We start from the raw sequence: 15,009 nt of genomic DNA, 5'->3' as shown, positions 1-15,009 counted from the left end.
TTTTATCTTCTTTTAAATTTGTTAAAAGTGTGTTTGATGCTTCACAATATAGGCCCTCTTGATGAATATTCCAAGGGATCTCGAGAAGAAGGTATATTCAGTTGTTGGGTAAAGTGCTATATATATGTCAGTTTTATCCATGTGATTAATGGTAGTATTGGGTTCAGCTATGTCTTTTTCTGATTTTCTTAAGGCTGAAGCTGTCCATTTTTGATAGAGATAGTGAAGTGTTTTCAACTGTGATAGTGAATTCATCTATTTCTCCTTGTAGTTCCTATCGGTTTTTGCCTCAACTAGTTTGATTCTCTGTTGTTAGGTACATACACATTAAGGATTGTTATGTCTTCTTGGAGAAATGAGACCATAATCGTTACATAATGCTTTTCTGTATTCCCAGTGAATTTCTTTGCTCTTAAATCTCTCTCTGAAATTGGCAGCTCAGCTGGTAAAGAATCCACCTGCAATGCAGGAAACCTGGGTTTGATCCCTGGGTTGGGAAGATCCCTTGGAGAAGGGAAAGGCTACCCACTCCAGCAGTCCTGGCCTGGAGAATCCCATGGACTGTGTATAGTCCATGGGATCACAAAGAGTTGGATACGACTGAGTGACTTTCCCTTTTACTGGGAAACCCAAATACCCCTTTAAGGGCTTTCTCTTGATCTTTGTTCCCTTGGTGCCTCTTTCTCCATCTGTTTACTTTCACTCTGAATATATCTTTGTTTTTAAAGTGAATTTCTTATAGAACATCTACAATATGATACTGCTTTTTCATTCAGTATGACAATCTCTTTATTGGAGTGCTTACTTAGACCATTGGCATTTAAGGAGATTATTGGATTAATATCTGCCATACTTACTGCTGTATTGCCCTTCTTCTTTGTTCATATTTTTGTCTTCTCTTTTTCTGCCTTTTAAGGTTTTTTTTCTTGCTTATTTATTTATGGTTGCACTGTGTTGTCATTGCTGTGCACAGCCATCCTTCTCGTTTCTGTGAGTGGGTACTACTTTCTAGTTGCAGTCCTCAGGCTTCTCATTGTGGTGACTTCTCTTGTTGCAGAGCACAGGTACTCAGGCATGCAGGCTTCCGTAGTTGCTGTGGACTTCAGTAATTGTGGCACTTGGGCTCAGGAACAAGCAGGCTTCAGTGGTTTTGGTGGGTTGGCTCAGTAGTTGTGGCTCACAGGCTTAGTTAGCTGCCCTATGGTACATGCGATCTTTCCAGACAAGGGATGGAATCCGTGTCCCCTCTATTGGTAAGCAGATTCTTAACCACTGGACTGCAAGACAAGTCCCCTTTTATGGTTTTAATTGAGCATGTGCTTGATTCCCTTTATTCTCTTTTCTTACCTTGTCAGTTATACTTTTTTTAAAAAAACTTTTAGCTCTAGAGTTTGCAGTATACAGCTTATTCTGGTACACTGTCAAATAATGTGGTAGAGCTTCACTGGTAGTGAGAATATCTTACGACAGCAAAGTATTCTAATTCTTCCACTCCAGTCCTTTGTGCTGTTGTCTTTCACTTTCATATAAGCTCCATAATCATCTAGTACATTGTTGCTAATATTACTATGAACAAATTTATCAGTTCAATTAAAAATCAAAAAATAAAAATTTTTATATTACTTTCACTTATTCTGTTTCTAATGTTCTTCCTTTATGCAGATCTGAGTTTCAGAGCTATCTTGTTTTTCTTCTCTTTGAATAATTTCTTCTAGCATTTTTTGAAGGGCATATCTACTGGCAACAGATTCCCTCATCTGTGTTTGAGCAAGTCTATTTCTCTCACTTTTGAAGGATACTTTTGCAGAATACAAAATTTAATATTTCGCTCCAGTATCTTTTTGCTTCCATGCTTTCTGAGGAGAAGTAGGATCTAATTCTTAATTTTGCTTTTTTTTTTTTTATTCTGGCTTCTTAAGAGGTTTTTTTCTTTATCTTTGGTTTTTCTCACATTTGAATATGAAAAACCTATTTAGGTTTTATTTTTGTTTCCTTGGCACTTTTCCTGGTTGGTGTTCTTTGCGCTTCCTTATCTGTGGTTTGGTGTCTGACATTAATCTGGGGCAAATTGTCGTTATTACTTTACATATTTTTTTTCCTGTTTCTTTCTTGTCTTTCTGATATTCTCATTATGTACATATTACACTTAGACGTTGTTATTTAACAGTTCTTGGATATTCTGTTTTTCCCTGCATCTTCATCTTTTTTTTTTTCTCTTTACTTTTCAGTATTGGAAGTTTCTTTTGACATATCTTCAAGCTCAGAAGTCGTTTCCTTAGTTGAGTCTACTCGGTCTACTAACGAGTCTATCAAAGCGTTCTTCATTTCTGTTTTGGTGTTTTTGATTTCTACTGTGTCTTAAATCTCTTTGATCTTTAAAAAATATTATTTTGGTTATTCTGGATCATCTTTAGAACTTCCCTGGTGGCTCAGATGGTAAAGTGTCTGCCTGCAGTGCGGGAGACTCAGGTTTGATCCCTGGGTTGGGAAGATCCTCTGGAGAAGGAAGTGGCAACCCTCTCCAGTACTCTTGCCTGGAAAATCCCATGGATGGAGGAGCCTGGTAGGCTACTGTCCATGGGGTCGCAAAGGGTCTTCTTTGCTGTACAGGCTTTTCATTGCAGTGGCTTCTCTTGTGTGGAGTCCTGGCTCTAGGCCAGTGGGCTCAGTAGTTGCTGTTCCTGGGGTCTGTCTAGAATACAGGCTCAATAGTAGTGGCATAGGGGCGTAGTTGTTCTGCAGTATGTAGGATCTTCCCAGACCAGGGATCAAACCCATATTTCCTGCACTGGCAGTGGATTCTTTACCACTGAACCATCAGGGAAGCCCATCTGCCATGTCTGTCTGTTTTTTCTTAAACATTCAATTTTTCTGCTTATATTACTCATTTGTTCTTATTTATTGTCTACTTTTTTCATTAGAGCCTCTTTGAGGGTGGAGATATTAATATCCTCTGTACTAAGGAGGAACTTTGAGACCAAAAGTGAAGTGGGCATAAAGTGTGATTATGAAATTTATTGTGGGTTGACAGGATCAGCTGGATGACCATCCATAGGCATTTGCAGCTGCACTTCATACGGCTGAAAGGGCTCTTCTAGAGATGCTTCGGGTAGATTTGATCTCTGTTCAGTCTGTATCTTCATGTATAAGCTGCCCACTTCATCAGTGTTTGTCAACATGCTGGGCGAAACTGAGGGGAAATGGCTCTCTTAGCATTTGGGATCATGTTTGGCAGTTTTCATCTGTGAAGTAGAATGGATAGTCCTGTACAGACCAACTGACTTATATATATCCTTTTTCGTTTATCTTTTTAGAATTGTTATGTAATAGCAGAAATTTATGTTTAAAAACTGCACATCTTGATGTAATGCCAAGGAGAGAACTTTGCAGATAACCCAGAAGCCTTCTTCCTCCACCCAGGTGGATTATGTTACTTAGTGTGAATTTTGATCAATATGGTATACATTTTGAAGCACTCTGTAGATATTGATAAGTTGTTGTTTTCTTATTCAAAATATTTGAATTTTCATTGTGACTTTGTGTTTGAAACATGAAGTTTTAGAAGATTGTTTAATTTTCAGATATTGGGGTGTTTACAAATATTTATTTCTAATTTAATTCTGATGTAGTCAGAGGACTTATTTTGTATGGTTTCATGTTAAGTGTATTGAGAGTTTGCATTCTGAGTAGCATATGGTGTATCTGGGTTAATGTCCCATGTGAACTTGGAAAAAATGTTTATTTTGGTATTACTGAATTAACATTCTGTAAATGTCATCTAAGCCTAGTTGGCTGTTTGTGATGTTTAGGTCTCCTATATCCTTTTCTTATTTTTTACCCACTTGTTATATCAATTACTGAGAAGTGTTTATGTTTTTAAATATGAGTGTGTCAATTTTTCTTATTCTGTCAGTTTTTGCTTTATATATTTCAGTATACTATAATTAGGTTTATATACTTTAAAAGTATATATCTTAAAGATCGTTATAGCTTCCTTTTTTGTTTTGTTTTGTTTATTTTTGACTGTGCTACATGGTTGTGGGATCTTAGTTCCCTGAACAGATATTGAACTCAGGCCCTCAGTAATGAGAACTGGGAGCCTAACCACAGGACCACCAGCCCTGTTGTGGCTTCTTCTTCTTTTTTATTTTTTTTTGTCTTTTAAAAATATTTTATTAACGATCTTTATAGAGCAACATCCAGGCTCCAGACCCAGGGGCCAAGGAAATCTGTCTTGCCTTGGTTACTGGCTAGGGCATGGCAGGCAGCTCTGGCATCCCACTTTTCTGTTAATGGGGTCAGTAGGCAGCATTTTCATCTCTGGGTTCCACAGTGTTCCTGTGATCAAGCAAAGGCTTCTTAGGGCTAGTCTTAGCGGTTGGGTCCCAAGGCAGCATGATCTTTACCTTGATGCCCAGCACACCCTGTGTGAGCAGCACATGGTATGCAGAGGTATCAGCATAGTAGTTAACAGGGTCCCCACTGTGGATCATGAGGCCATCCACAAACTTCATGGATTTAGCCCTCTATCCTTGGAGTTTCCCAGACACCACAACCTCACAGCCTTTGGTCCCATGATAAACCTCAGCACACCATAGTAGGCCCTTTGCACAGCAAGGCCTCTTAGGAGTCTATAAGGCAGAGACTCTGCCTGGACAGTGGCACGCAGACTTCCTTTGGCTACCTTTTTAGCATATAGCCCTACACTGCCCTCAGGGAAGCTGCATCTCTTCTGAACCACAGCAGTCAATTCCCAGATCCGCCAGCCCTCCTCACCAAGAGCATCCTCTGTCCTTGTGGCCATGATAATGATTTCTGTCCTGGTTGGTGTAACTCGGACCTCACCTCCAGAGTACCCATCTTCAGCCATCTCCTGAGTGAGAAACTCATTCAGTTCAGCTTTGAAGATGCCATCTTCTTCAAAGCCAAACTTTCTTTTCTTGGAAATCTGCACTGCCATCTTACCTCCCACACCCCGGAAAGGAAAGTGTTGGGGCTTCTTAATTGACTCTGTTATTTATCATTTTGGAATATCCTTTTTGATGCCTGATACCTTTGATTTTAATAATTGTTCCTTCCTTCTTTGTATGGTCTCTTAATTGATGTATTTAAACTATATTTAGTGAAATAATATTGTTGGGGTTGGAAAGATTTTTGCTATATATAGTATTCACAAGTAGATTGTTTTCTTTATCTTAGCAGCACCTTAAAGATTTATTCCACTGCTTTTTCTGGCCAACATTGTTTCTGACAACAAATCTGGAGCCACTGTTTTGTTTCCCTAAATTTAAGATGTCTTTTATTGTTAGGCTGTTTAAAGGTATTTTCTGTGTCACTGGTTTTCAGAAATTGGTTAGAATGTGCCTTGTGGTTTTTCCCTTTGTTTTTTACTTTGGTTTCATTGACCTTGTTGGCTCTATGTTTGTGTACTTACCACATCTGAAAACCTTTCTGCCATTATTTTTGTCAGACTTTTTCTTCACCCCTCTGTCCTCTTCGTGGAGTCCATTTCATTTATGCTGGGCCGGTTGCTATTGTCCTAGAAGTCACTGAGGCTGTTTGTGTTCTATTTTGGATATGTTGTGTTACAATGTCTCACAATCACTGCTTTTTTTATTTGTGGGGTCTGATCTGCTACTAACCACATCCAGTGTAGTTTTTTTTTCTTCTTCTTCATTTTGGATCATGTATTTTCCATCAGTTTCATTTATTTCTCCTTCCCTATTCATCTGTTCTGAGTGTTTATGTCTTCCTTTAACTGTTGGAGCATAGGTGTTAATCATTCTTTTAGCATCTTTGCTTGCTAATTGCATTGTTTTGGTTATAACCTGTTTGCTTATGGGGATACAGTTTGCTGCTTTCCCACAGACCTAGTGCTTGTAGTTGGGGTGTTGGACATCTGAAGTGTCCAACCCAATTGTGAAGCATTGGGTTTTACTGATGTCCTTTACTGCATATTAGAGTTTTGTTTTGGCAAGCAAGTTCTGGAATGTGTCTGTAGCAGCTTTCCTTCTTAGGGCTGCTTCATCTTCCTGCCAAGGAATTATCTTTATGGTTTTTCCTGATTGTCCTGTGTGCTCAAAGAGGTGGCTAAATGGAGTTTGAACAGCTCTCATGCCTTTGCAAGTCAGTATCTAGCCAGAGATTGAAGACCACCATACCTTTTCCAGATGTTTGGAGCCCCCTGTGAGATCTCTTTCCTTGCCAGCGCTCTGACCCACGGCTCCCAGCCCACCTCGCCTCCTTAGCTTCCATCTGACTCTCAGTGTAGCACAACCTCAGTGTCCTTGGTTACCCTTCATGCACCATTGTCCTCAAATGGTTCTTGGGATGCACTTGGTTGGTGTAGGGGCCCTTGTGTGGGTTTTCAGCTCCCTGGTTCCATCATCCTGTGCTGTCTGTTGTCCTGATGTCTGTTGTCCTGATGTCTGCATCCAGATGTTTCATATCTCTTGTCCCATTTTCTAGTTGTTGCAGGAAGATGAGTTCTGTACCTTTTAGTAGTTTATGACTAGGATTGTCACTTTTTTTGGTTGTAGTTTTTATCCATGTGATTTTGCTTTTTGTGTGTTTTATGGGCAATTTAGGCAGATAAACTGCTCTTCCTGTCCTTTAATCTTCCCAGAACCCCTTATATCTTCCGTTTAAAAGATAAGTAAGCAAATGGTTTTCTTACATTTTGGCTGTTTTGGGGTTTTTTGTTTTTTGGCCACATCTTGTGGCTTGTGGGATTCTGCAGAGTTCCCTAACCAGGAATGGAACCTGGACCTATGGCAGTGAAAGCAGAGTAGTGCAGAGTCCTAACCACTGGGCATCCAGGGAATTCCCTTGTAGTTTATTTTAATTGCATACTTTATATGACAGTTTTTCATAAGTTAACTTTTTCCTGAGTTTGAACTATTTTTTAATCCAGTTTTCATTGACATATACTCACTTCTCTTTTAGGCCATGCTGGTGTATCTGCAAGCATGATGAAGAAAAGGACATCCCACAAGTAAGCGGCTCTGAAACTTGCCTTTTTATTTATTTATTTTTTAAGTAATTAATTTTAATTGGAGGATAATCACTTTAAACATTGTGATAGTTTTTGCCATACATTGACATGAATTGGCCGTGGGTACACATGTGTTGCCCATCCTGAATCCCACTCCCTCGTCCCTTCCCACCCCATCCCTCTGGGTTGTCCCAGAGCACTGGCTTTGAGTGCCCTGCTTCATGCGTTGAACTTGCACTGGTTATCTATTTTACAGAAACTTGCCTTTTTAGATAGCACACTATGGCCTTTGGTTACATGGGCTGTGAGGTCATCTCTTTGAGGCCCTCTCTTGAACCCTCAGAGCAGCCAGCCTCACATGGAGCCTCGCTGCACACTAAATAATGGTGTGCTATCTTGCCCCGTTCATCAAGGACCTAGCTAGCACTCTGCCAGGCACACTCACTTCTTCATAAAATTTTCAAATGAATGAGGATATTGTAATGTAGAGAAAGCATATTCATGTTGAAAGATAATTTTAAGTGACAAAGTGGTATGCATCTTAAATCCTGTAGGTACTAGAGTGTAAAAGCAACTTTTTTCCTTCCTGCAATTTTTTTGTAAGTGTATAGTTATGTCCAGAATGAAAATTGAGTTCCTATCTTAAACAACAATATCCACTGGTACTGTGGTACTGTGATGGCTACTGCACCATGAAATCCTCTCTAACAAATCAACTATGATTGTATGAGTGTTCATCATAAGGTTGTTAAATATGGGAGACCCTCACTGTGACCCTCACACCTCCTAAGACTGATTATACAATTATTTTCAAATTATTTATATTGAAATGCTTGTGCCACTTGGTCATCAGTCTAGTAGTCGAAGAGTGTGAGTCCTCTGGGCTGTTATAGAAGGTCTGGATGAATAAAGGTGCCTTTCATTAACTGTTGGTAGTTAAACCAAAATGTGTCTCTATTTAAAGGAAAACTTGGATATGTAATGTAAATATATGTGATACTCAGATTAAGAAATGACTTGAAAAGTAAAAATATGAAGATAGGGCAAGTCCTGAGGTTTGATAAAAACATTTCTCAAATTTCACTTATTTGCCCATCATCTTCACAGTTCTGTCATATCTAGTGATCTAATAATTTATGTAATATATCTCCACTCATTATCTTTACCATAAGTAGTAAACCATCTCTTGGCATAAATAGAAGGTAATTAAAAAAAAACTTAAATACAATGGGAGATGAAAGCAAATTACACATTAACTTTGCAAAACTAGCATTATCTTTTTTCCCCTAAAAAGGAATAAATACCTATGCATTTGATTTTTGAAGTTCATACATGTACAGCTAAAGAATCTCTCATCCTATCTGTTACATGATGCAGGAAACGTGATCTAGGGCTTTAATATGAGGTGTGCTTGTCTCACTTAAAGAGTAGAAGTTTTGAACATAGCAAAAAGGAGAAGTTGAAAAGTTACCAGTCATTTTCCTATTTTTTTCTGATGTCAGTGCAAATTTGAGGATGGGTGGGGTGGAAAAAAACTGAAACAGAAGTTTCCACATATCACAAATGAAAGCTGTTAACTGTTGTCCTTGAATGGGTAAGTGGGGATGATGGGTAGTGGAGAGGCTGGCCTTAGAGTGGGAAGCCCCACTGGCCCAGCTTTGGGCTTTACCAAATCCCTCGTATGCCTAACGCTCAGCTTAACTTGTATTAAGTCATGGTGTTGGACTAGAACAGTGAGGTTTTTGGGTTTTCATTACAGATGAAGTGTTTATAGCAAACAAATACAGGAAAGCAGAACTTGGAGCCTCGCTCTCTCCTTGCCTGCCTCCACTGTGGCCCTCCAGAGAGTAAGGCACTCAGACTCCTTGTGTGCAGCCACTGACCCGTGGTCATGCCTCCTCTCGCTTTCCATGTTGGTACAGGGGGACTGTGCAATAATAACTCCGTGTGCACATGCCTCTGCTTGCTTGAGAGAGTCAAAGGAACACCCAGGAGACAAGGGCTGGCAGAGCCCAGTTCCTGCAAATGGCACCTCCTATCTCTGTGGGTGTGAGGGGATTGTGGTAATCAGGTCCAAAGTGCTTGGAGCAGTGTCTCTGCACCCAGAAATGTTGCATAGCTGAGTCTCGTTCTCATTTTTTGAAGTAAATAGAAACTTTTGTGCTTCTTGTGAGCCAGGGTCCTTGGTGTATTTTGGGGACAAGCTGGTGGACATTTCTTTTCTGGCTTCCCAGAAGGTTGTTTGGGAATTATGTCTTCACTGAAGGTACATCTTGAAGGCAGGTGTAGTTGGGGAACAAATAAGGTGGATGTAGCTGAAGTAATTCTTCGTTTTAGTTTTCGAATGTGGGTCTGGCTTTTTGCTTCTGTAATTTGGATAGTCGATAGATTTACATGTCAGGGAGGTGTGACTGGGCTTTGGTATCTTTTCCACTAATGTACATTTGAAAAATGGATCAGGAGCTGTTAACACACTGAATTGAAGATTTCTAGGGAATGTTTTCCTTTTTCTAAGACACCAGTAGTCACTGACCAAGGCTGTCACTGTGTTCCTTCCCCTCCTCCTCTTGTCCCTGTGGTAGTCTCATTCATGACATCCCTTGTCAAGTAGGGACCGCGAACCCTTCTGTGAGAAGAAAGTTTGAGTCTGCGGTCATCACATCTAAGAAATAGCTAGGATTCAGAAACAGCACAGTATGATTCTGGAACCTATAGTAACTGTTGATAACCACGTCCTGTTTCCTGAACTGTATGTTTTGTTGTCTCGTATATGAAAATAATATTTCTGTGACAAGCACACAGACCTATATCACAGTTGGAGTAAGCATCTAAATGAACCATGGTATTGACATTCTTAAACTGGTCAAATGTGGAATACTTTTTAATCAGTTTGCCAGTAGCTCTGTTATTCATACCAGTGAAAGTGAATAGTGCTTTGGAAAACCCTTGAGGCATTTGGATGCTTGCCATGAACATCTCTGAATACTCTCAGTGTGCAGTGTGTAGACAAAATAATGAAAAAAACCAGAGTGATTTGGATAGAAAACTTGACTTTCTCCATCCTGTTTTTTTATTGTCGGTTTAAGCTGGGAATGCCAGTTTCAGCTGTAGAACTCTTAACAAGCAACAAGTACTAGAGAAGCAGATTTTTTTTTTCCTCTCTCTATTTGCTGCTGTGCATCTTGCAAAAAGACAATTATTTTGACTTAGTTTCTTTTGAAATCTGCTGGAACACAGTAAGGAAGCTGCTTTTATCTCACAGTATTAAAAAAGTCAGGAAAGAGGTCAGTTAATTCATACACCAGTATGCAGTATGTGGCTGTCATTACTGGTTTATTATAGGAGAATTATAATAGTTAAAAATGTAAGAAGTACAGTGCCTTTAAATATTGACTATAAAAGTAAGATATTTACTGATGAGAAATGGTAGTCAACTTAAGTCATTAAGGGAGTCTAGATAAAGGGTGAAAGGTCTTTCAGCACAGATTTTGTTTCTTAAATCGACATATAATTGGGTTATACAATGTTCTAGGTGTACAACATAGTGTTTCACAACTTATAAAGATTATACTCTGTTTATATAGTTGTTATAAAATATTGGCTAGATTCCTTATACTGTACCGTATATCCTTGTTTGTTTTATACACAGGAGTTTATACTTAATCTCCTGTTTCTGTTTTGCCCCTCCACCTTCCATTTCCTTACTGGTAACCACTAGTTTGTTCTCAGGAATTCTTTTCTTGATAGAATAATTGGAATGGTACTTTCAGTACCATTATTTAAAATATTGAGCAAAGTATAGAAGTGTTTTCTGTAGTCTTGGTTTTCCTTTTTGGGAACATGGATGTATAAAAGTTACTGTTTATTCTGGATCAGTTCTGCTACCAAAGGTGTGGTGCCTAGGTCAGCAGTGCACTTGGAACCTTGTTAGAAAGTCTTTGGTTCTTCTTCAGACCTGAAGAATAAAATGGAACCCAGAGTTTCTGGGACAGGGCTTGGGTAACTGTTTTCAGAAACTGTAGGTGATTTGATGCATGCCTAAGTTTGAGAAGCACTGGCCTAAACCATCATCAGAACTGATATCTTAGAGCACATCAGATAACAAAGTCAAGTTGTTTGGAAATTAATATACACAATTACAGCAATGAAAGGTGATTGGATGCTGTATACTTGGTCACCATTTACTCCTATTGAAACTATAGGAAAAGCTGTTTATAACTTATGGAGATGACAAGGAAAGTGATTATAGATGTTTAATTCTGGTGTCTCTGCTTTTATCCTTGAATTGTTTGGATCCTGACACAATACAGCCTTTTATTTGCCCTTGGCGCTATAATTCCATGTGTCCTCAGTTGAATGAGATGTCCTGGTATTTGTTTATAATGTTGTTGTTTATTGACTACCTGGTAAGTGATAGTTAAGAATATTTTAGACTTTTTCCCCCAAGAAAATGCCAGACACTAAGGTTATTAAAAATAACATATCCAAGGAGAACATATAAAGCAAAATCACCATATTCCAGAAACTCTCATTTTAAATTAAAAAAAGTTAGTTGCTTTAAATTGTTAATCTTACATCCCTTTTTGTACTGGCCTGTGGGATCTTAGTTCTCCAACCAGAGATTGAAACTCAGTCTTCAGTTGTGAAAGTTTAAAGTCCTAACCACTGGACCACCAGGGAACTCCCTGTACTGTTCTTTTTAAAAATATGTTTATTTTCTGTTCTGTTGTGTTTATTTTTGGCTGCACTGGATCTTTGTTGCTGCAGCATGAACTTTCTCTAGCAGAGAGCAGGGGCTCCTCCCTGGTTGTGGCACACAGGCTTCTCATTGCAGTGCTTCTCTTGTAGATCGTGGGCTCTGGGGCACGAGGGCCTCAGGAGTTGCACCACACGGCCTCAGGAGTTGCAGCATGCAGGCTCTAGATGGGGGCTCAGTAGCTGTGATGCACGGGCATAATTGGTCCACGGCATGTGGGATCTTCCGGACCAGGGATCAAGCCAGAGTCCCCTGAACTACAAGGCAGGTTCTTAACCACAGTGGGGACTATCATGGAAGCCCTATACTGCTGTTAGATTGAACTACCTAGAGATATGACCATCAAAGTGTGTTTTTGATCTTTTGTATCTTCTGCCAGTTATCTGACATGTTCTTATTGTTTCCTTTTATATATACCATTTCAACTCATGTAAGTAAGCTTTAATTTTTATTAAAACTTTTCTTACCGATATTTGAATCTGAATTAGTGATTGGAATTTTAAAAAATTAATATGTAATTTTTAACTTCTCTAGTATGGAAAATATTAAATACACACAGAAATAAAGTAGTAAATATTTTTTCACTCTTAACATTAATAATTACTGGCTTAACATATTTAAAAATATTTTAAAACAACATTTGTAAACTCTGCCTGTAAGGTATTTGAACAGTTTGGACATTCAGGGAGCAGTAATTGGAAAGCTTGGCTTAACGATTTTTAGAAGTATTGTATTAGTCTAATTACCATTTTTGTCTTTAGTATTCATTGAGGCATCCGTTCATTCTTTTCTTTTTCTTTTTTTGGGACTGCACTTTGCTGTGCAGCTCCTAGTTCCTCAAACTCGTGCCCCCTGCAGTGGAAGCTTGGAGTGCCAACCACTGGACCTCCAGGAAGTCCCATCTGTTCCAACTTTACTGCCTCTACCTTTTTAATCAAATTAGGTTGTTCATTAAATAAATTTGGCAAAAATGGTATCTATATTAGATCTTTAATTCTTTTAGAATTAGTGAAATGGTATTCTAAAAGTGAAATTACTCTTGACTAAAAAGGCAACAGAAATAAAATTTGGAATTTATAATGCTAATATGTAAAATCTATTTTTATATATAGTTTCTTGCAGAATTAGGAATCCATTGCATTAATTTAAGCATAATTATAAATTGTATTTTATCTGTCTATTAAAGTACTTAAGTCATAAAAAAATTTGAAAATAACAGGTGAATGCAGAGAAAGGCAACTTAATTATTTTTGATCCACTGTCATCCAGAGATTATCCCTGTCAATAATTTAATGTATGTTTTAAAAGTTTTTTTTCCTACATATTTGGATGATTGTGTATATTTTTTAAATGTCTTAGTATTTTTCTGTGATTTTAATAGCTATGTAGTAATTCATCATATAGATATAGTGTTACTTACTAAATCAGTGAGACCTATTGAACTTCATATCCGGTTTCCCGTGGTACAAACACTGCTCAGAACATACTGTTTGCTGTAGTTTTGTGCTTGTCCATTGTTTTCTTTTGATCAATTCCTAGACATGAAATCACTGAGACAATGGATGCCAGATTGTTTGTTCACTAGGAGGGTTGTATTTATTCTATAAGAAGATAGAAAATAGCACTTCACCGTAATTTGCATTAAGTTTGCAGTTTTTGTTATTGATATAGAAAGATCATCCCACCAACAGATCAGAACACTGAGAAATCTCTGCAAGATACACAGCAGACAGGAATAGATTTATATCAACATAAAAACTAAGCTAAGCTAAGGTACTGTCAACAAGTTTGAGTTGAAAAAGAAGACCTCCAAAACGTTGAATGTTCGAACTGGATCCTAGCATCTATTCAGGTTAGGGACAGCACAGGCTGGCCGCAGTTACCTTTGTCATTATGGGCGAGAAACCAGCCACATTAGGCGGTAGGTGTTCACCTTATCTCTCCTGGCTGGAAGTTTCCACACAGTCTCAGCTGCTCTGAAATTACCTGGGTCCTGGCTGCTTTATCAGAACCTGTACTTTATACTGAGATATCAGAGACCCTGACTTGGCCTAAAGAAACACATCTCAACTACGGATACCACTTTATATCTTTCCTTGCATCTGAAAATATGGACACCAAGAATCATCAGGCACCTGAGGAACTCTGACAGCACCAAGGAAAGTCATACATAGAACAGGAGAGTTAACCTTGCTCTCCTGCAGGTGTGAAGAATGCTGCCACTCAGATGGCAGCAGATGCTACAAAGAAAGGCTGAACTCAGAAGTTCATAAGGAATCCAGAAAAGTGAAAATTATCCTCATATCAGGTGTTGCACTCATTACAAAGAAAAATCATTTAAGGTAAAGAAGTGATCAGTTCATAGAAATCAAAATATTAGGTAAGATATTCAATAGATAGGTGGAAATTCAAGCCTATTTTACCTAATTCAAGAAATTTACCAAGTCCTAGTGAGGGATACTTAGAAACATGTCACGAGTTCTAGGGACATTTCAGAATCTAGTAACAAAATTCTAAAAGCAGCTTGAAGAGGAAGATGGATTACCCTCAAAGGAGCAAGGATCAGATTGGCATCTGGTATCTGTGATTCTGGAAGATAAGATAAAGACAATGAAAATACCTTTTTGCAGTAAAGGTACTGAAGGCAAAGGGAGTTTGAGCCTGCCTTGCATACCTAGGCAAGTCAAGGATGAGAACAAAATAACAGTATTTTGAGGCTTGCAAGAATTTGTAGTTTGCATTTGTGAACCCTGTCTGACTACCAGAGAATATACTAGAAAGAGCAAATATGCATGAGAAAAAAATAAATGTTGCAAAAAGCAACAAAAATCCTCTTTGTTTACTACTAAATAGGGAATGTTTTTTAAAAATTATTTTTAAGATAGTAGCAACCTGTAGGCAAGTCAGGAAGCAACAGTTAGAACTGGGCATGGAACAACAGACTGGTTCCAAATAGGAGGAGTATGTCAAGGCTGTATATTATTACCCTGCTTATTTAACTTATATGTGGAGCACATTATGAGAAACGCTGGGCTGGAAGAAGCACAAGCTGGAATCAGGATTGCCAGGAGAAATACCAATAACCTCAGATATGAATATGACAGCACTCTTATCGGAGAAGGCAATGGCAACCCACTCCAGTGTTCTTGCCTGGAGAATCCCAGGGACGGGGGAGCCTGGTGGGCTGCCATCTATGGGGTCACACAGAGTCAGACATGACTGAAGTGACTTAGCAGCAGCAGAACCCTTATGGCAGAAA

General features: G+C 38.6%; 1 protein-coding gene and 1 pseudogene across 3 annotated transcripts in view; one reads left to right on the top strand and one right to left on the bottom strand.

Annotated features, from left to right (window-relative positions):
- Nucleotides 1-15,009, top strand: part of SPIN1 (spindlin 1) — an 81,246-nt gene that overhangs the window by 48,333 nt on the left and 17,904 nt on the right. For all 3 annotated transcript variants that reach the window (XM_040239913.1, XM_040239929.1, XM_040239921.1), the window contains one exon: nt 6,946-6,994. In XM_040239913.1, coding sequence (XP_040095847.1) covers nt 6,946-6,994 — 49 coding nt within the window. The remainder of the gene's footprint in view (nt 1-6,945; nt 6,995-15,009) is intronic.
- Nucleotides 4,299-4,975, bottom strand: LOC120864946 (annotated as a pseudogene).

Source organism: Oryx dammah, unplaced genomic scaffold, assembly GCF_014754425.2.
Source record: "Oryx dammah isolate SB20612 unplaced genomic scaffold, SCBI_Odam_1.1 HiC_scaffold_1, whole genome shotgun sequence".
Taxonomy (NCBI): domain Eukaryota; kingdom Metazoa; phylum Chordata; class Mammalia; order Artiodactyla; family Bovidae; genus Oryx; species Oryx dammah.
This window is presented reverse-complemented; position numbering and strand designations above follow the sequence as displayed.